Below are 21,030 nucleotides of genomic sequence, written 5' to 3'. Positions count from 1 at the left end.
TCCCCCACACCGGGAACTGCCCGTACCTGTCCGACCCGCCGGGATGCGCTGCTGGGCCAGCGACGCCGGCGCCTCTCACGGCGCCGCGTCCGCCGCCCGCGAGCCAGGAAGCCACTGCGGCCTGCGGCTTCCCGCCACCGCCGCCCGCTCCTTCTTCCAGGGACACGGCGAGCTGGCTGAAAGCGTAAAGGAGCGAGCAGAAGCCGCAGGCCACACACAGCACCACGACGCGCAGGTAGCGCCGCATCGCCCCGGCCGCGCTCCTCCTTCTCCGCCGCCGCCGCCGCCGCGCCCGCCCCGACGAACTGGAGCGGAGGGAGGGGCACCGCGCAGCCGCCGGCGCAACAAGTTCCTCACCCGCAGCCGCCGCCGCCGCCGCCGCCTTGCGCCCGCTCCCTTCCTTCCCTCCCCGCCCACCACCTAGGCGAGCGCAGTCGCGGCTCCGGAGCCGGAGGACTACCCGCCCGGAAGCCTGGACACCGCCTCTGCCGCCGCGCGCTCAAGGGTCAGCGGCAGCGACGCAACCCCGCCCCTCCCCCGGGCGGGAGGGCTGGACGCGCCGGCGCAGTTCGCGTGGGAGGGACGCAGGGCTGGCGCGCAGGGGGCGGTGTGGGTGCGCGGAACGCGGCGCGCTTGAGGGCTGTAGCCAGCGCAGGCCGACGCGCAGGTGAATGGGAGCCCTGTGGGTCTCGACCGCCGAGAGAGGGGGAGCGAAAGCCTCAGGGCTCTGGAGGCAGTTGACCTAAATTCTAATTATGGTCCTTCCACATGGTAGTTTGTGACATTGGGCAACCTAAATTCTCTGAGCATGTTTCTTCGTCCCTAAAATGGAGCTACTATCCTCATCATGGGGTGGTTGTAAAGATTAAACTGTTTAACGCTCGAAAACCGCCTAGCACTTAGAAGACACTTGACTAGGCCAGTTTCCTCTCCATCCTCCCCCAGCCTCTAAGTTTCTGTGATACTATAATGTGCACGAGCCATTTTCACCCAGATAAGCTCATTGCTTCGTGTGTTTGGTATGCGGACCTTACCTCTTGCCTCCCAGCAGACAGTGAGTTCCTGTAAGGCAGGGCTCTTCCCTTTGACCTTTTTGACCTCCCTCACAACTCATTATTTTCATGTGCAAAACAATTAGTATTCTCTCCGCAGAGCTTCTTTCTTCCCCAGTTCTTCTCCCTCTTCTTCTGTGTTTCCACTACATTCATTCATTGACCATTTATAAAGCATCACTTGTGCCAAGCTCTGTGTGAGTACCTAGGGGTATAAAGAGGCCTAAGTGGAGCGTGGGTGGGACAGCGGATACTTGTAAATAAGCGCAACGCAGTGATAACAGACTTAAGATCCAGGCCTATAAGGGTGTGGGCATACACACAAAGGAACAATCAGTTCTGTCTGTGAGTATAGTCAAGAGAGACTTCATAGCAAAGGTGGCGCTCGAGTCTTGAGTCGGGTAAGGGAAGTAATTCCAGGCTGAAGGATCAATAAACAGGCTCTTGTGTAGGGAACTGTGAGAAGTTTGATACCACCAGCTAAGTGAATGCAAGAGAGGGTATGATGAGCGATAAGCGCGTAGAAGGGGCCAGATATTTGAGTGCTTTGTTTAGCACACCAAGGAGTTTGAATTTAATCTGCAAGACATTAGTGAACCATTGAAGGGTTTTTAAATAGGGAAGTAACATGATCACAATTGCATTTTAGAGAGCAGATTCTGGCTGTAGTGTGGAGGCTGAAACAGAGGAGAGATTGGAGGCAGAAAGCAGCACCAGTGCCAAAAAGTGAGGGAAGGGATACTTAAAAATACACACACACACGAACACACATTCATGGGGAAAAATCATGCGTTTAACTGCTGAAATTGCATCTGGGGCGTTGAAAAGTTTGGCCATGAGATACAAGGTGGGGAAATGCTGCGCAAAATAGTAGCAGTCTCCATTTGGATCCTTGGCTCCCTATACCAAAAAAGTAGTGGTTCTGTGACCATGATAAAGTCACTAAACAAATTTAAGGTTCAACTTCCTCCCCTTCTTGCTTTACCTGATAAAAAATGAACATTAGCATGCTATCAAGATGTGTAAAGAGAATGAGAACATACATTTATGCATTCAATAAACATTTATTGAACATATTCTACATGCCAGACAAGGGGCTCTGATGCAGAGTATTCAGAAATAAAAGGAGTGTACTGCTCTCAAAGGGAAAACAGGCAAATAGAAACCACAAGAATACTAAATTAATACTTCCACTACACCTTACACTTCTTAGAGAAATGAAGATAAACTTAACGAAGTACCCAGAATGATAGGAAAAGCATTGATAAGAATGAAAATACCTTTTGAGAGAAAGCTGAAAGATATGGTACCAAGAAACTAGAGTAAGAGCCAGTACTCAAAAAATGTTTAATTTAAAAGATACTAACTATAACTGTTCTCTATTTCAACAAAGAAACTAAACGTAGTAATAAATAAGAATAACTCCTTGACCCACAGATGGTTAAAATAATGGAATGGCAAAAAGAGAAGGCAAGCAGTTTTCATTTCTGCAACAATTTTATGAGAAGAGCATATCGGGAAAAATAGCCACTCATTTATTGACGTCAGGGTACTGGACCATATCATCCTTTTAGGTTCCTTCTAATCCTGTAATTTTCTGTTGAAAAATTATATAAACCATTCCAAAAATAGAAATGATTTTTCTATTACACATCATCTTAACTGGCTATCTTGGAGGAGCTATGTGCATGCTGGCATCCCTCTAATTATTAACCGGATTTACGCGTTGCATTTTGATATTCCTAAAATTAAGTTAATGAAAACGCTTTAACATATTTGATGTCACAACAGTTAGGTGTTTCTTCCATGTACTGCGTGAAGGTATGTATTCCTAAATCTATTTTTTTCTCTCTATACCAGTCTCTTAATTCTCTAATGATAGACTGATATCCAAATTTTTAATCCATGTTGACCTTCATTCATCGTATCAAATAGGTAAATTTAGGTGGAGAAAAAGTAATTTAAAAGTATCAATATTTGTTGTTTAGGAGATAGAGATCTCCATGATCTGGAAAATTCTGATTCAGAATTAAGCCACATCTCAATAATTTTATATTTAAAAGATTAATCTTGATTTTTCGTATAGCTCTTAGTACATCCTGGATATATAATAGGCATTCAATTAATGGGCGTTTTCTTTTTTTTTTTTTTTTGAGATGGAGTTTTGCTCTGTCACCAGGCTGGAGTGCAGTGGCACAATCTCAGCTCACTGCAACCTCCGCCTCTCGGGTTCAAGTGATTCTCCTGCCTCAGCCTCCTGAGTAGCTGGGACTACAGGCGCGTGCGTGCCACCAGGCCTGGCTAATTTTTTGTATTTTTAGTAGAGATGGGGTTTCACCATGTTGGCCAGAATAGTCTCTATCTCCTGACCTCGTGATCCACCCACCTCAGCCTCCCCAAAGTGCTGGGATTACAGCGTGAGCCACTGCGCCCGGCTCCCGTTTTCATTTTTTTAAAATGTCTTCTCTAAATCAGTCTAGAGCAGATTTGGGGGCCTGCTCAGCATTTTCTTTACACTTCTACTGTAAGTACTTGATTCCTTAAAAAAAAAAGACATGGAGAAAGAGTTAAATTCTATACCTTTTCAGAGTAAAATTCAAAAACTTTTTGCAGGAAAAAAAAAAAAAACCTTTTTACATGACTTCCATTTTATAAAGGTCTATGCATAATGGAATTTAATCCTTGGCTGGGCACGGTGGCTCACACCTGTAATCCCAGCACTTTGGGAGGTGGAGCTGGGAGGATTGCTTGAGGCCAGGAGATCAAAAACAGCTTGGGTAATATAATGAGACCCCTCTTTCTACAAAAAAAAAAAAAGAAAAAGAAAGTTTAATTTAATCTTTATAGCATTCCTATGAAGTAGGAGATGTTATTCTATTCTAAAAAAAAAAAAAAAAAAAAAAACACGAGCCTGGTAGAGATGTGACCACAGATAGTAAGAAAAATTTAAAAATAAAAACAATCCCCCCCCCAAAAAAAGCAAACAGCCTGAAATTCAGAGATGTTCAGTTACCACATGGTTAATAATAAGATCCAAAATTCAGATAGAAATCCTCTAAGATTTCTGTTTCTTGTTCTTTTCCATTACGCCATGCTATCTCACTAGGAACAAATAAGCACTAAATGGAGTGGTACAAATTCAAATTGAAAGCAAAAAGGGAACCAATGTTATATGAAAATCTTTCAGACTGATCTTGGAGTCTAAAACAAAATTTACAATCAGTGAAATGCAAGTCAGATTAGTAGCAGAGCACAAAGAATCAGAAACTTAGGCTAAAAGTAAAATTCATTCTCTCTGCTAGTGGGCTTCTAGTATATTTCCCCATTTTCCACAGTCCAATTCCTAGAGACTTTGTTGGACTGGAGGAAAAGTTGGAAAATAATGTTTAGTTTGAACAAAAATCTCATTTTATGTGTTCATTCAGACCAGTAACTGTAGGGAAAGAGTCAGAGGAAGGATGAAAGAGTAAAGTGATGCTCTTCATTCTTAAAAACACGTTGCTACAGGCCACAAGAGTAGAAAAAGAAGTAGTGAAAGATTAAAAAATAAATAATTTAAACTGAAAAAAGAAAAGCGGTGGAAAACTAATTAATGAGGATGCCTTAACCTCCTATATGATACCAGAATTTCGCTGACATTTCCATCTACAAGGTAGGGAAAGTGTACAGTGGGCTAGGTGGGAAAGAGAACGAGGAATATCCTCTGGATGTCCCTCTATTTCTCCCTGGTTCAAACTTCAAGAACCCTGCATACTGATTAGTAAAACAGAATATATTATTTTTAAAAAATAGTAACGGCCAGGTGCAATGGCTCATGCCTGTAATCGCAGCACTTTGGGAGGCCAAGGCAGGAAGGTCACTTGAGCTCAGGAATTCAAGATGAGCCTGAGCAACATGTGAAAACCCGTCTCTACAAAAAATACAAGAATTAGCTGGGCATGGTGCTGTGCATCTGTGGTCCCAGCTACTCGGGAGGCTGAAGTGGGAGGATCACTTGAGCCCAGGAGGTGGAGGTTGCAGTGAGCCAAGATCACACCACTGAATACCAGCCTGGCTGACAGAGTGAGACTCCATCTCAAAACAAAAACAAACAAACAAACAAAAATTGTCAGTAAAATATAAAGCTAGATTTGTAGGGAAATTTAGTCATGAGGAAATTTTGAATTAAAACACCCATAAGCCAGGTGTGGTGGCTTATGCCTGTAATCCCAGCACTTTGGGAAGCCGAAGTGGGTGGATCACCTGAGGTCAAGAGTTTGAGAACAGCCTGACCAACATAGTAAAACCCCGTCTCTACTAAAAATACAAAATTAGCCAGGCATGGTGGCGCATGCGTGTAATCCCAGCTACTTGGGAGGCTGAGGCAAGAGAATCGCTTGAACCCGGGAGGCAGAGGTTACAGTGAGCTGAGATCACGCCATTGCACTCCACCCTGGGCAACAAGAGCAAAAAGCCGTCTCAAAAAATTAAAAAATATATAAAAAAAGAAAACACCCATATGCAAATTCTTGTCATCAGCCAAGTCTCATAATTATAATATTAAAGAACAGACCTACTGTTTGATAGCACAACAGGGTGACCATAGCATAATGGTACATTTTAAAAATAACTAAAACTGTATGTAATTGAATCGTTTGTAACACAGAGGATAAATGCTTGAAGGAATGGATACCCTATTCTCCATGATGTGATTATTTTGCATTGCCTGCCTTTATCAAAACATCTCATGTACCCTATAAATATATACACATACTATGTACCCCCAAACAAATTTTTTAAACTTTTAAAAGGAAATAAGCAAAGGAAGGAAGGAAGGCAGGGAGGGAGGGAGGGAGGGAGGAAGGAAGGGAGGAAAGAAAGAAAGAAAAGGTTTCAAGACTCTTCTGACCCAGGTTCCCAAACATTGAAGACTGAAAATAATTAAGAATTCTGATACTATCACACTTCTGTCTGATGCTTGGCTGAACTCATAATTCTTATTGTTCCCTCAGATTCCTTTCTATACAGAAATTACATCACTAGGTAATCCTGTTATGTTTGGTTTCCTTTATTTTTACATTTATATATTTTATTTTTAATAAAGTAAAAATTCTTTTTTGCTCTCTTTTCCAATTAAGTGAAAGTGTTCCTTAAATTATTTATCTTATTCTTTGCTAGAAAACATATGCTTTTTTTAAATTTTCCCTTATTAAAAGCCAAAAAATCCAGCACTTTGGGAGGCCGAGGCAGGCAGATCACAAGGTCAAGAGATTGAAACCATCCTGGCCAACATGGTGAAACCCTGTCTCTACTAAAAATACAAAAATTAGCTGGGCATGATGGCAAGTGCCTGTAGTCCCAGCTACTCGGGAGGCTGAGGCAGGAGAATCACTTGAACCCAGGAGGCAGAGGTTGCAGTGAGCAGAGATTGCGCCACTGCACTCCACCCTGGCAACAGAGCAAGACTCTGTCTCAAAAACAAACAAACAAACAAACAGACAACAACAAAAAAACTACTTCTCAGGCCTAAGGCCAGATCACTGCTCTTTTCTTCTGGGAGCTCAACCTACTTTCTTTTTAAAAATGCATTCACCACCACCCACTTTCACCACTGTTATTCAACATACTACTGGAAGTCCTAGCTAGAGCAATCAGACAAGAGAAATAAATAAAGGGCATCCAAATTGGAACAGAAGTTGAATTATCCTTGTTTGCAGATAATTATAATCTTACATTTGGAAAAAACCTAAGTACTCCACCAAAAAACTATTAGAACTGATAAACAAATTCAGTAAAGTTTCAGGATAAAAAATCAACATACAAAAATCAGTAGCATTTCTATATGCCAAAAGTGAACAATCTGAAAAATAACAAAAGTAATCCCAATTAAAAGAGCCACAAATAAAATTAAATATCTAGGAATTAAAGAAGTGAAGGATCTCTACAATGAAAACTATAAAACATTGATGAAAGAAATTTAGAGGACACAAAAAAAATGGAGAGATTCCATTTTGATGGATTAGAAGAATCATATTGTTAAAATGTTCATACTTACCTACCCAAAGCAATATACAGATTCAATGCTATCTCTATCAGAATACCAATGACATTCTCCACAGAAATAGAAATAACAATCCTAAAATTTATATGGAATCACAAAAGACACAGAATAGCCAAAGCTATCCTAATAAGCAAAAAGAACAAAACTAGAGGAATCACATTACCTGACTTCAAATTGTACTACAGAGCTATAGTAACCAAAATAGCATGGTAATGGCATAAAAACAGATACATAGACCAATGAAATAGAACCCAGAGGCCAGGCGCAGTGGCTCACACCTGTAATCCCAGCACTTTGGGAGACCAAGGCAGGTGGATCACTTGAGGCCAGGAGTTAGAGACCAACCTGGCCAACATGACGCAACCCGTCTCTACTAAAAATAAAAAATTAGCTGGGTATGGTGGTGCACACCTGTAATCCCAGCTACTCAGGAGGCTGAGGCACGAGAATTCTTGAACCCAGGAGGTGGAGGTTACAGTGAGCCAAGATTGCACCACTGTACTCCCGCCTGGGTGACACACACAGTGAGATTCTGTCTCCAAAAAAAAAAAAGAATAGAAAAGAAAAGAAAAGAGAACCCAGAAACAAGTCCACACAGCTACAATGAATTCATTTTTGACAAAGGTGCCAACAATATACACTGGGAAAAGACAATCTCTTCAATAAATGGTGCTGGGAAAACTGGATATCCATATGCATAAGAATGAAACTAGACCCCTATCTCTCACCGTATACAGAAATCCAATCAAACTGGATTAAAGACTTAACTCTAAGACCTCAAACTATGAAATTACTAAAAGAAAACATTGGGGAAAATCTCCACGACCTTGGTCTTGGCAAAAATTTCTTGAGTAACACCCCATAAGCACAGGCAACCAAAGCAAAAATGGACAAATGGAATCATATCAAGTTGAAAAGCTTCTGCACAGCAAAGGAAACAACAACATGAGGAAACCCACAGAATTGGAGAAAATATTTGCAAACTACCCCTCTGACCAGGGATTCATAATCAGAATATATAAGGAGCTCAAGCAACACTCTATAGGAAAAAAAATCTAATAATCCAATCAAAATATGGGCCAAATGTTTGAATAGACATTTCTCAAAAGAAGATGTACAAATGGCAAACAGGCATATGAAAAGGTGCTCAACATCACTGATCATCAGAGAAATGCAAATCAAAACTACAATGAGATATCATCTCACCCCAGTTAAAATGACTTTTATCCAAAAAACAGGCAACAACAAATGCTGGCAAGGATGTGGAGAAAAGGGAATCCTTGTACATTGTTGGTGGGAATGTAAATTAGTACAACCACTATGGAGAACAGTTTGGAGGTTCCTCAAAAAAAAACTAAAAATTGAGCTACCATAGTATCCAGCAATCCCATTGCTGGGTATATAACCAAAAGAAAGCAAATCAGTATATTGAAGAGATATCTGCACTCTGGTGTTTATTACAGCACTGTTTACAATAGCTAAGATTTGGGAGCAAAGTAAATGTCCATCAACAGATGACTGGATAAAGAAAATGTGGTACATACAAACAATGGAGTACTATTCAGCCATAAAAAACATGAGATCCAGTCATTTGCAACAACATGGATGGAACTGGAGATGATTATGTTAAGTGAAATAAGCCGGGGTCAGAAAGACAAAAATCCCATGTTCTCACTTATTTGTGGGATCTAAAAATTAAAACAGTTAAACTCATGGAGACAGATAGTAGAAGGATGGTTACTAGAGGCTGGGAAGGGTAGATGGTGGGGGTGGTGAGGATAGTTAATGAGTACAAAAAAATAGAATGAATAAGACCTTCTATTTGATAACATAATTGTACATTTAAAAATAACTAAAAGAGTATAATTGGATTGTCAGTAACACAAAGGATAAATGCTTGAGGAGATGGGTACTCCAATCTCCATGATGTGACTATTATGCATTACATGTCTGTATCAAAACATCTCATGTACCCTGTAAATATATACACCTCCTATGTACCCACAGAAATTAAAAATTAAGAAACAAAATGTGTTCACCGTCATTTTCTTTGTCCTTTAGAAGTCTTCTCCCAAACTAGTTTTATAACCTTCCAACTCTTCCCATTCTTGCTGACTCCAAAAGTAAACACAGGACCATTTTATTGTTGGATTATGAATTAAAAGAGGATAATGAAAATAATATCCATTTAGTTTCTGAATTTTCTTGCTAAAAGATTTATTAGAAAAATGATGATGAGGTGGTAGCTTTCATCCAAACTCCGTTCTTCCAGGTAGGTCAGCCGATTTAAATCTAGATGTAATCTAAAGACCTACTAAAACTGTATGTATTATTTCCACTCCTCAGGAATTCCAGATGGGGAGGTATGTTTTTCACTGGATCCTTGCCCCAAACAGTTCCCCTAGGAGTTTATTCTTACAACTTGAAACAAGGAAGATTTTTTTTTAAATACTATTTGGCCTGATTTACACTAGATATTTGTGGCCATTTATAAAAACAAAAGAAAAACAAGTAGATAAAAATCGAACTCTGGAAAAATACAAAAAAGATCAAGAATAAGAAATTAGATTAAAATAGAAAACGAGCCACAACCAGCCTCCATGGCTCACACCTATAATTCCAATACTTTAGGAGGCCAACTCGAGAGGATGGCTTGAGCCCAGGAGTTCAAGACCAGCCTGGGCAATGTTGTGAAACCCAATATTTATAAAAAATACGAAAAGAAGAAGAAAAAATTATATTTCACAATTTATTATTTGTCATGATGTGAAGCTTGCATCTTTATATTAAATCTTTTTCCTCTGATTAAAAAAAAGACTAAAAAGTTAGAATGCAGATAAGCAGACAACCAAGCCCACATAATTATTAAAACTGAACTCAATTTTTTTTTTTTTTTTTTTTTTTGAGATGGAGTCTTGCTCTGTCACCCAGGCTGGAGTGCAGGGGTGGGATCTCTGCTCACTGCCACCTCCATCTCCTGGTTTCAAGCAATTCTCCTGCCTCAGTCTCCCAAGTAGCTGGGATTACAGGTGCCTGCCACTATGACCAGCTAATTTTTTGTATTTTTAGTAGAGACGGGGTTTCACCGTATTGGCCAGGCTGGTCTCGAACGTCCGACCTCAGGTGATCTGCCCACCTCGGCCTCCCAAAGTGCTGGGATTACAGGTGTGAGCCACTGCACCCAGCCTGAACCCAATTTTAATAGGAGATTTCTCACAACTACAGCAAAAATATCGGGCAACCAATTAATAATCTGCTTTGTCCATAAGGAAAAGGCAATTTCTCAGGTGAAGTAAAGCTCTTTCTGAAATAAATCTGAATAAAATTTCTTTTGGACAGAGTGATGTAATACGCTTCTTCATCTACAAAAAGGACATAGCAGACCTCATTCAGCTGTTGTATGTTTTAAAAATTAGTGCAGGAAAATGATAAATTATCTAACTTTACATGGCTTAAAGTCTTAAACTTTCAAAAATTCAAGCTGGAGTAAATAAAACTGGAGTTGGGCTAAAACTACTGGTGACACCCAAAATTATCAGCTTCAAACATCAAGATGAGGCCCTAACATTTTCAATATGGACTTGCAGTAGATACTTTAGCCTAGGTGAATTTTCTAGAAACAAATGGGTGGCAAGCACTCTCTCTTGTCTGTATCTCATACATGTTTTTATTATTGTAGTTATGGCACTGTAATTATTTACAGTCTCTAAGGTGGCCATTCCACATCTTATTGAGTATGTATACTCATACATACTCAGTAAGTGTTCACTGAATTAAATAATACTCAATAAGTGTTCACTGAATTAAATAATACTGATGTAAATAAAACCAAAGTCAACAAAATACTTACCGTATTACAACAGTGAAATAGCTATTACAGTCCATAACTCCCAGCAACAGGGGAGACTAAGAATGTGAAACATGTCCCAGAGCACCGAAGCCTTCCAGGTAGCTACTTGATTTTTTCCATTGAAGTATTTAGTCTTATGGCATTTCATATGCTCCAGAATTAGACTATTCCATAAAGACAGGAATATCTGCACTGGCTAAGGACAAAGCCTAATTCAGTTGACCCTTAAACAATGTGGCAGTTAGAGACATCAACCCTCAAGCAGTCAAAAACTCGCATACAACTTTTGACTCCCCCCAAACGTAACTACTAATAGCCTACTGTTGACCAAAAGCCTTACTGATAACATAAAGTTAATTAACACATATTTTGTATATGTATTATATACTGTATTCTTCAATAAAGTAAGCTAGAGAAATTGTTAAATCATTAGGAAGGAAAAATATATTTACTATTTATTAAGTGGAAGTTGATCATCATAAAGGTCTTCATCCTCATAGTCTTCATGTTGAGTAGGCTGAGGAAAAAGAGGAATGGTTGATTTTGCTGTCTTCGACATGGCAGAGTTGGAAGAAAATCCATGTGTAAGTGCACCCACGCAGTTAAAACCCATGTTGTTCAAGGGTCAACTCCACATTACATACTTAAAATTTAAATTATCTGGGCTGGTAGGAATGTGCATTCAGGAAAGTAGTTAATAATTTTCTTTTGTTCTTACAAATGGCCACATATATCTAGTGTAAATCACGCCAAATAATATTTTTAAAAAACCTTCATTTCAAGTTGTAAGAATAAACCCCTGGGGGAACTTTTTGGGGCAAGGACCCAGTGAAATAGATACCTCCCCAACTGGAATTCCTAAGGAGTGGAAATAATACACACAGGTTTAGTGGGTCTTGAATTACCTTGTAATTCAAGGTAAAACTTCTCTGTGACAGCTTCCTAAAGCGAACTGGTTTTGATGAACATCATTCTGTATTACACATACTGCTGTCTTAGTAAATAGTCTACTAAACACAAGTTAAACTTTAGCTAATGACAGAGTCATCATGAAGATGCTTTATCATGTTTTTAAAACGTCACCAGAGACTTATGTGCTGTAAGTTCTATTTGTTCTCTCCCTTCCTAGTGATTCTACCATTATCCAGACTGAATCCCAGTGTCCCCTTTTCTAATTTTTTTCATAACTTTTGCTTTTTCCCCTTCTTCTTCACTTTTTTTTTCCATTCCTGTCCTTCACTGCCTGTGATAGGAGTGGGGCTTACTTTTCATCACCCTCAATGGCCAGGGAGGGCATTCTTTTCCTTCTGCTTTTGAAAAATGATCAGTAACAATGTATATTCTGTAGCCTTGTCTTTTTATTCTGATCAGTGATTTTTGTCATTGGTAACTGTTCTGAATTTCTTCAGTTTTTCCTACATTTTGTTCCAGACAACTGAAGGTGCCTGGGGATATACAGGAGAGGGCGAGTGCTAAGAAGTCAAAGCGTTCTTTTACTATTATTTTCCTTACATACGCACTCACTTTTCTGCTTTCACTTATTTTCAAAGTACAGTGCGGAAACTTCTACCAATGACTTACTAAATAGCTCAGTTCCTACATCAAGTCCTTAAAAGATTCTGGAAAAGAGGTAAGTAGCAGAGCAAAAAAGTATCTCAATCCACTTTTTTTTTTGCTATAACAGAATACCTGAGACTGGGCAATTTATAAAGAAAACAGATTTATTTTGGCTTATGAGTCCAAAGGCTGAGGAGTCCAAGATCAGGGAGCCCATCTGATGAGGGCCTCATGCTGCTTCAACTCATGGTGGAAAGCAGATGGTGAACTGAGGAGAGCAAAGAGAACAGAACACAAGAAGCATCCTCACTTTAAAACAACCCACTCTTGTGAGAATTCATCCATTCCTGCAAGAGCGAATCCATTCCAGAACTAACTGAGCCTCATGAGAAAGCCTTTAATCCATCTCAATGACCTAATCACCTCTTAAAGGCACCACCTACCAACACAATCAAACTGGGGACTCAGGCCTCAGCATGAGTTTTGGTGAGGACAAACCATATCCAAACCATAGCAGGAAGTTTAAAAAAGCGAGTGGGGGAAGCCTCAGTGGAAACAAAAACTTCTAGACCATTTACCATTAATGCAGAGGCTACATTCTTTCAGTCTATAAGGTTCTTTATCTAAAAGTTAATAAACATGCTATCAACTTAGAAAGGCTGAAGTTTCTCTTCCTTTTTAAATGTTTTCACTTTGTCTATTATCCACTATCATTTTAGGAAAGCATTTAATAAAAATAAAACCTTTATTTCTATTGTATAATACAAAAGGTTTTAAGAATATTCTTCTGGGCCTCAAAGTATCTTCACTTTTTAAATATACATATATATATATATATATGTATATTCAAATTTTTTTATAGAGATGAGCTTTCACCATGTTGCCCAGGCTGGTCCTGGGCTCAAAATATCTGCCCGCTTCAGCCCAAAGTGCTGGGATTACTGGCATGAGCCATCACACCCGGCCTATCTTCACTCTTACTTATAGCAAAGTAAGGTAATAAATGCTGGAAAACATCCAAATTCTTTTTGTATGGAATTTGGCTAAAAGAACCCAGTGCTCAAACCACACTGTAAGTTCATGAAACAGAGAAAAACATGTACCCTAAACCTAGGTTCTGAATCTTTCGCATATTTTAACGTCAGTTCTATTTATGGAATTTGGGTCTGTTTTCCTGGTGTGGAAGTGTACTTGAAGTAGGGTGAAACAAAGGCAGGTTGAGATACCTGTGATTAATAAAAGTAAAATAATTTCAAGTCAACTTAATTCATTTCTCCAATCTCATAGTGCACACCCACCAGGTTCTTTAATTATGGAAAGATGGTCTTTCTGCATCCAGAGAAAATATCTGATATTACACTGAAAATTTAGTGAAATCTATAAAACACTATTACTTTAGGTCATCCAAGAGGGCAGGAAAATAACTGTTACAAAAAATATTTTTGTATTTTTGTAATGGGATTTTACCTATAACAATGATAAAAGCTCACATTTACTGAGTGACCAGTATGTGTCAGATAATTAAGAATTTTACATGGATTGACTTAATCCTCCCAAAAACCCTATAAATTAGATGTGATTACCATTATTAGCCCTGTTTTATAGATGGAAAGTAAGCTTGGGTAATTTAAGCTCATTTCCATTCTACGACAGGATTCAAACATGAGGTGTCAGTTAGCACGCTTAATCTCCATGCTACACCGTGTTCCCGCCTATGTAGAAAGATGAGTATCTTCCCACCTATGTAGAAATATGAGTATGCTCCATTCAGGTAAAATCCCATCTCCTGTCAGATTTTTCTCTCTTGCAGCTCATTTAAAATACATCCTGAAAGTTATTTGATCATAAGATGTAATTCCTTTAAAGCATAGTTTTTGACTTAAAAATTAAATATTTTCCCTATTACATTTTTAAATTTTTACTATCTCCAAAAATGTATAAAACATTTGAAACATGTTAAAAACAGAATAAGACAAAAAAATTCATGTTTTAAAGGAACATATCTGGTTAGCTGGTATTCCATTGAAAGTATCTTATAATAAACACAAATTTTAATTTTTCATTTAACAACACTAAAGAATGAGGTATATAAATGTTTTAATCACAGACTTTTACTGTATGCAATTAATTGTATTTCACAACTAGCATCTTACAAAAAAGACAGTACCACTGTGCCTGTAAAAAGTACTGTAATTAAACAGAAAATTACATTACCACATGAAACCACCAAATATCACAACTGTTAGGGTCTACAGTTTTATTTTTTCTTCAAATGTTATCATGATGTCTTATGTGATATTTTGCATCCATATTCTATTTTTAAGTTCATTTACAATTCAGAAGTCTCCTTTAGGTAGATATACATTAAGCAAATGGTTAAGAGAAAGCAGGAGACCCCAGGAGAATTTAAGTACTGTGTGGTTTCTAGGTTGAAATTCTAAATATAACATAAAACACTTTAATAGTTGTAAACAAAAATGCAAAATCTGTAGTCATAAAAATATTTTATTGGTAATTTTACATAGTATAAGTGGGGCTATACTTTTTTCCTTTCAGGATACTGAGAAATGTGTAAACTGGCAGCTGTGTCTGAAAATAGGGTACTATGATTTTCATAAGAATTATTGTATTTAATAAGAGGCCAATTAGACTGATTTAAAATTAGTTATTTCCCATTTCTGTGCAATAATTCCCATTTCTGTTTTAATTAGATTCATACTTCTATGGCCCTGGATAAGTTTGGGACAAGAAAACAGTGATAAAACTATCATTAAGTTAAAGCTTTTCTAAAATTGCAGCTTGTAAAATATGGCAAGTTTCTTTTCTCTTGTTTTTGCCAAATGCTTATAATTATTTGAATTTTAATGTTTTATATGATACAGAAAATACCAGTGTTCAATGACAATAGCTCTAAACCTGAATTATAAAGCTAAATAATCAATGTTTTATTGTTTACTAGTCCGCTAGTAAACATTACAATAAATGAATGTTTTGAAAAATAAGCAAACAAAAAAACCTCAAAAAATAGATAAAACCAGAAACATAATTCAGGAACAATAATTAGTAAAACGTGTCAAAAACATTGGCAAAGGTTCATACAAATTCTTTATTTAATAACAATTTTCCTATAACCACACCAAGTACCAGCAGGTGTATTTAAGAGGATAACCATTAAGAAAAACCTGTTGCAGCAATAGTTAAGTTGTTCTTTGACTTGTATACATATAACTATCTGTTTCACAATTCTCAAATAATACATATTTAGGCAGCTTGCACTATGTTATAAAAAATTTAAATTCGTTACATGCCAATAGTAGAGAATTCAAGAATTATGTGTTAGAATTCACTAAACTAAAAGTGAAAATACACTTACCAATAACACTGCATAATGAATAATTCAACCACATTTTCATGGCACTTAACTGCAGAGACAAAAATGTTAAGTCTGGAAATGTTTGGTAGGCATCATTGCAATAAAATCTAACAAATTCTAACAAATTTCTATTTTATGTAAAACTCAAATTATGGATTGTGCATGAATGTATCTGTCATGAAAATGTGGTACCTCTTGGCATAATCTGTGTATTTGCATGGTAGGACAGAAGTGACTAAGAAATTGGAGAAAATAAACTTTAATGAGATTCTCCATTCAATGATGAGGCTTCTCCTCTGGGTGAAGATGACCTGGACATTCCTCTCTCTGTGTTATCAGAGCTAGAGCCGCTTTGACTGTGCTGATCTGCAGAAGCAGCACTAGATGCAGGCGGTGACTTTGTTTTCTCCTTAAAGTCTGTAATAATGACTGTCAGATCTCCAACAGTAACTTCCAAATGCTGAGCACTACTCCGATCCACATTTTTCAATCTTGGCCTAAACATAAAAAAATGAAATTTTAAACTAGCTTTTCCCTCTACCAAATTTCTGAGCATATAATAAATAATAAAAGTGGTAAAAGTAACAAAATGAATACATATATTTAAAGCAATTTATGTGTAACTAGCCACAAAAACATCATAAAATGTTTCAACTCATTAACATTAATCAAACCAATCATTCATGAACATTCTTCAATGCAACCAAAAAACTGTGACAGCCTAGAAGTAGAACTTGTGCTTCTATAGCTGTATCATAATTTTGCAGACAGCTTATTAATTTTATTAAAATAGATGTTTTAGACAACAATGAAATAGTTGCACCATGGAGGAAGGTGATAAAAGCTAAGGTTGAGCTACATGCAAGGAAGACTGTTACTCCACTGACACACACTAATAAGGGTATCATGATTGTTATGACTGAACGCATGACCATTTTGATAGGTTAAAACCCATGCAATTATCTGTTCGGTATGTTGAAAACCACTCCTGGTTCAAACAGCTCTTCTTAAGGGAAAAACAAAACAAAACAAAACAAACTCAGACACAAATGTCTTCCAATCTCGTAAAAAGAAAAAAGCATCATCACATTTAAGCTTGTATTTGTGGCTTCTGTGTTTAATTTCCTATGTATCTTTCAAACTCAGTAAAACCTTTCCTGATACCTTATAATAAAGGAGACCAAATATTTTACTTCCACTTTGTGTATATTAGTATATCAAGGTTAAAAAAATTAAATGGTTTTATTATTTCAAAAATGTCATAAAACACTCTTCACATTTACCTGGTTTTCTTATGGCTATTCTTTTTGCTAGTTGTTTCCTTTTCACTTTTTTCTTTTTCTACTTTATCTTTTTTCTCTTTCTTTGACTGTGTAGGAGGCACAAACTGCTGAGTAACCTGCTGTGCAACCAACTGGGAGACAGGTCGAGGTTTCCTGTGTGCATGTTAAAAAGAAAGGTGTTTTAAATTACAACTTAAAACATAAGTGCTTTATGACAGAATATCTCACATTATGAAAACAAGTTAATAACAATAACTTTCAAGTATAAAAATTCCTCATATATAAGGTAATTTAAATATACAATTTTAAAGATATATATCAGTTTTTCCCGTTCAACAAAAATGGAACAAACTATAACAATTAAAATTTATAGTCTAAGATATATGCTCAAACATTAGAATACTGTTACGTAAATCAACATAAGAAATTATTTTAAATGTATATCAAAAAAATGGGATGTACCCATATAAACATGAGTTCTAAAAATCAAACTTCAAAGTTTTCACTGAAATAATAATTTATCCCTCCTTCAGAGAAGGAAATACCTGACCATTTGTGACAATGGCTATCTGTTCTTTAAAGCTTTTCATTTATTCATTTAATAAACATTTATTATCAAAATTTCTCACTCCTTATTGCTTAAATCCTTTAAGTTTCTTACATCTCCAGCCACAATCTCACCATGCTCTTTTGACCCTGGAGATCTGCCCAGTCTTTTAAGACTCATCTACTTGCTAACTTACTCATTTAGAAAATATTTATTGAGGACCTACTGTAAGAACTGTTCAGGGATATCTGAAATGTTGCCTGGCTTCAACATCTGATGCTGGTACAAGCTTTCACCTGTCCAGCTTTGCCACAGAACTTGCACAACTGAGGTTAAGATTCAAAATACAGTCTCTAAGTTCTTAAGAGAGAAAGAAGGATATAGCAAGGAAAGAGGCAGAGGGAAGGAGGGAAGAAGTAAGATAAAAATACATTTTAACAGATGCTCTACAAACAATGGTAACTTTATTGCCTGAAAAATCCTGACCCTTTTTTGGTTAGTACAGTTTTTAAAAAATCTTTTTTTCTCCTGTTCCTCTATGGCAAGACAACATAAAAAATAATGAGAAAATATTGTACAATCTAAGAATTAAAGCTGCATGGCTGAGAGAAAATAGGAAACAGTATGTAAAGCAGATATCAGGAGATGGATAATGAATTTTGCTCAGGGCCTAGACAGTCTGAACTACTGAAAGGATATCCAGGACAGATGTCCATACAACTTAAAAAATAGGACTGACATAGAGTTTGAGATGTAGATTAAGAGTTGCACAAATAAAAGTGATATTGAAAGTATGGTAGTTAATGGCTGAGGTTAAAAAAGAAAAGGGTTAAGGTGGTGGTTTTCAAATGTAAGGTACATCAGAATCACCAAGAAGGCTTGTTTAGCTTGCTTAGCCCTACCCCGCAGGATTTCTGATTCAGTAGGCCTTGAAGTAGAGCCCAAGAAACTGTATTTCTAACTAGTTTCCAAGTTATGCTGATGTCTCTGGGGACCACATTTTAAAAAGAAGCTTGAGGAAATGCAATATATCTGGTGAATACTGTTACTACTATAAGATAAAGTTTGAGATGGAGAGCAGAGTGGCACAGTGAAAAAAAACCAAGCTGGACAGATAAGAAGGGATCCCATGATTAAAAGCTAAGCAGTCTGATTTTATCCTTAAGTGATGAGAAGTCACTGAAGAAATTCAGACTTGAATTTTACAAAGATTACTGGCATTAGTCTGAAATAGAAAGGTACTACACTACAGCAGAAGTAAAACTGTGAGACTAGTGGTCTAATAAATGATCATGTAATCTCTGTACCTAGTGTTGTTTGTTGTTATTTTCTAACCATCAACAAATTTTCTATAGTGGTTCTTTTTTTCTGTTCTTGAGTAGTTGCATATCTTTCTCTTTTTATCCTAGGCTTACCTAAATGTATACTACACAACTATTCCATTTTTATTCTTATTTTAATGTGAAGGTTGATTTTCACTTAAAGATTATGATTTTGTACCTCAATTCTATGATTATTTCATCTGGTTCAATTTTGAGAGAAAAGAAGCACAAAACATAAATGTATATAGTTCAATTATTCAAATAAAGTTCTCTGCTGCTCTCTAGGAGCTGAAGAGCTTTCACTGAAGGTAGGAGGAACACAGTTTATGATGATCTTTTCACGTCATAAGTCACTCAACTCCATGCCCTATTAAAAATAAAGCCCTTCTATCTCCAGGTATCTTAAGGTTTGTGATCCCTTTTCTATTTGATGAGAAAAATCAGGATAGGAGGAAATTTTAGAGGTAGGAAATAGTTAACTCAGGAAATAAAGGGCAGAGTATCATTTATAAAATATACTCTTTTATGTTCACAGATTTATCATTCATGGTTTTGACAGTACACTTTTAGTAATGCCAAAGGTTCTGTGATAAGGAGTTGATGTGCACAAAATGGTTGCCTAGTTAATAAATGACTACTGTCTAGCCACTGGCCAACTACAGTCCATCATCTACTTATTCACATATGCCATGATTAGACTGCATTTGTCAGATATGATATTCACCAATTTGGGGATCCCTATGTATCTTTCATAGATAGCCCAAATAGAAGGTATAAGTTTGGCAGTCTGTTGATTTACTATAATGTAAGAAAAGGGGGAACATTTTATTACTCATTAGGACAAAATATTTTTGGAGCTGGTTGACCTTCTGTGTGAGCAGGAGGTCAAGACATGTTGGCTTCATATATGCAATTTTCAACTACGGTCTGCATTCCACCCCCACTGACAAAAATCCCACGTGCTAAATATTATAGGAATAATATTTTCAGCTTGATCAACTTCATCATAATTTAGCTTTGTCATGTTGGACAGGTAAGATGAAAGAAAGGAAAGAAAGAAAAAGAGTATTAAAAACAATGACATTCTTTACTAAAAAGAGGCAGCATAACTCAAATTTCAAAAGAAGTAATCTGCTTAGTAACACCAAAATATATGGTAAATTGAAGCGATATGGTAAATCTCATCAAAAAAAAAAAAAGGCTGGACTAAATCCATACATATTGTGAATCTGTTGATACTCTGGCTAACAAACGCCCAAAAATCTAACCTAGGAAAGATTTTATAAAAAACCACCTGTTTACAACCAAGCGTGGTGGCTCACACCTGTAATCCCAGCACTTTGGGAGGCCAAGGCAGGCAGATCATTTGAGTCCAGGAGTTCGAGGCCAGCCTGGGCAACATAGTGAAAACCCATCTCTACAAAAAAAATACAGAAATTGGCCAGTAAAGGTACGTGCCTGTAGGAGGCTGAGGTGGAAAAATCGCTTGAGCCCAGGAGGTGGAGGTTGCAGTAAGCCACGATCACACCACTGCATTCCACCCTGGGTGACAGAGTGAGACCCTGTCTTCTGCAACAAAAAAAAAAAAAAAGAAAGAAAAGAAACTACTTGTTTGATAAATTTTATTGCACATTTACATGTGTCAGGCACTAGGTAAGGAGACTAACCATGAACAAGACAAACATAGGCCCTGCCCTCATGCGCTAAAAATTAAAAACAAAAAAACTGTGTGTTGTGATAGAGAAAACAGAAGGAGGAGTTATTATAGACAGAGAGGAAATAACTTCTGTCCATGTTTAAATGGTCAGTATACCAGGAGAAACAGGTATCACAATGGACCCTTTTAATAAGAGAACAATGAAATGACTTCATTAAGCATTTTATTAAGACTTTAAAAGAGAGTAAACCCAATTTCTTATTCTATAATAACTTGGTTTTAAAGTTATCTAGACCTCGAATGGCCAAAAGGTTTTTTTTTTGTTTGTTTTTTGAGATTGAGTCTAGCT

The 21,030-nt window shown here is 37.3% G+C and overlaps 2 protein-coding genes across 9 annotated transcripts in view; both read right to left on the bottom strand.

Annotated features, from left to right (window-relative positions):
• The window catches only part of GXYLT1 (glucoside xylosyltransferase 1), a 63,718-nt gene extending 63,230 nt beyond the window's left edge, over positions 1 to 488 (bottom strand). Inside the window, exon 1 of one of the 5 annotated variants that reach the window (XM_004052970.4) lies at positions 27 to 488. In XM_004052970.4, the coding sequence (XP_004053018.1) occupies positions 27 to 247 (221 nt within the window). In that variant the 5' untranslated portion in view covers positions 248 to 488. The remainder of the gene's footprint in view (positions 1 to 26) is intronic. The other 4 variants (XM_063694060.1, XM_063694061.1, XM_063694058.1 and 1 more) reach the window with 4 other exon arrangements.
• A 14,091-nt stretch (positions 489 to 14,579) lies between these two features.
• Positions 14,580 to 21,030, bottom strand: part of YAF2 (YY1 associated factor 2) — a 76,813-nt gene continuing 70,362 nt past the window's right edge. For 3 of the 4 annotated variants that reach the window (XM_031001144.3, XM_031001143.3, XM_055358070.2), the window contains 2 exons: positions 17,156 to 17,308; positions 14,580 to 16,369 (listed from right to left, as the gene is read on the bottom strand). In XM_031001144.3, coding sequence (XP_030857004.1) covers positions 16,132 to 16,369; positions 17,156 to 17,308 — 391 coding nt within the window. In that variant the 3' untranslated portion in view covers positions 14,580 to 16,131. Of the gene's footprint in view, positions 16,370 to 17,155; positions 17,309 to 21,030 lie in introns of those variants that run through there. The other variant, XR_008670387.2, reaches the window with a different exon arrangement.

The sequence above is a fragment of the Gorilla gorilla genome, chromosome 10 (genome assembly GCF_029281585.2).
Source record: "Gorilla gorilla gorilla isolate KB3781 chromosome 10, NHGRI_mGorGor1-v2.1_pri, whole genome shotgun sequence".
In the NCBI taxonomy this organism is placed as follows: domain Eukaryota; kingdom Metazoa; phylum Chordata; class Mammalia; order Primates; family Hominidae; genus Gorilla; species Gorilla gorilla.
Note: the sequence above shows the minus strand (reverse complement) of the source record. Positions and strands in the feature narration are given on the sequence as shown.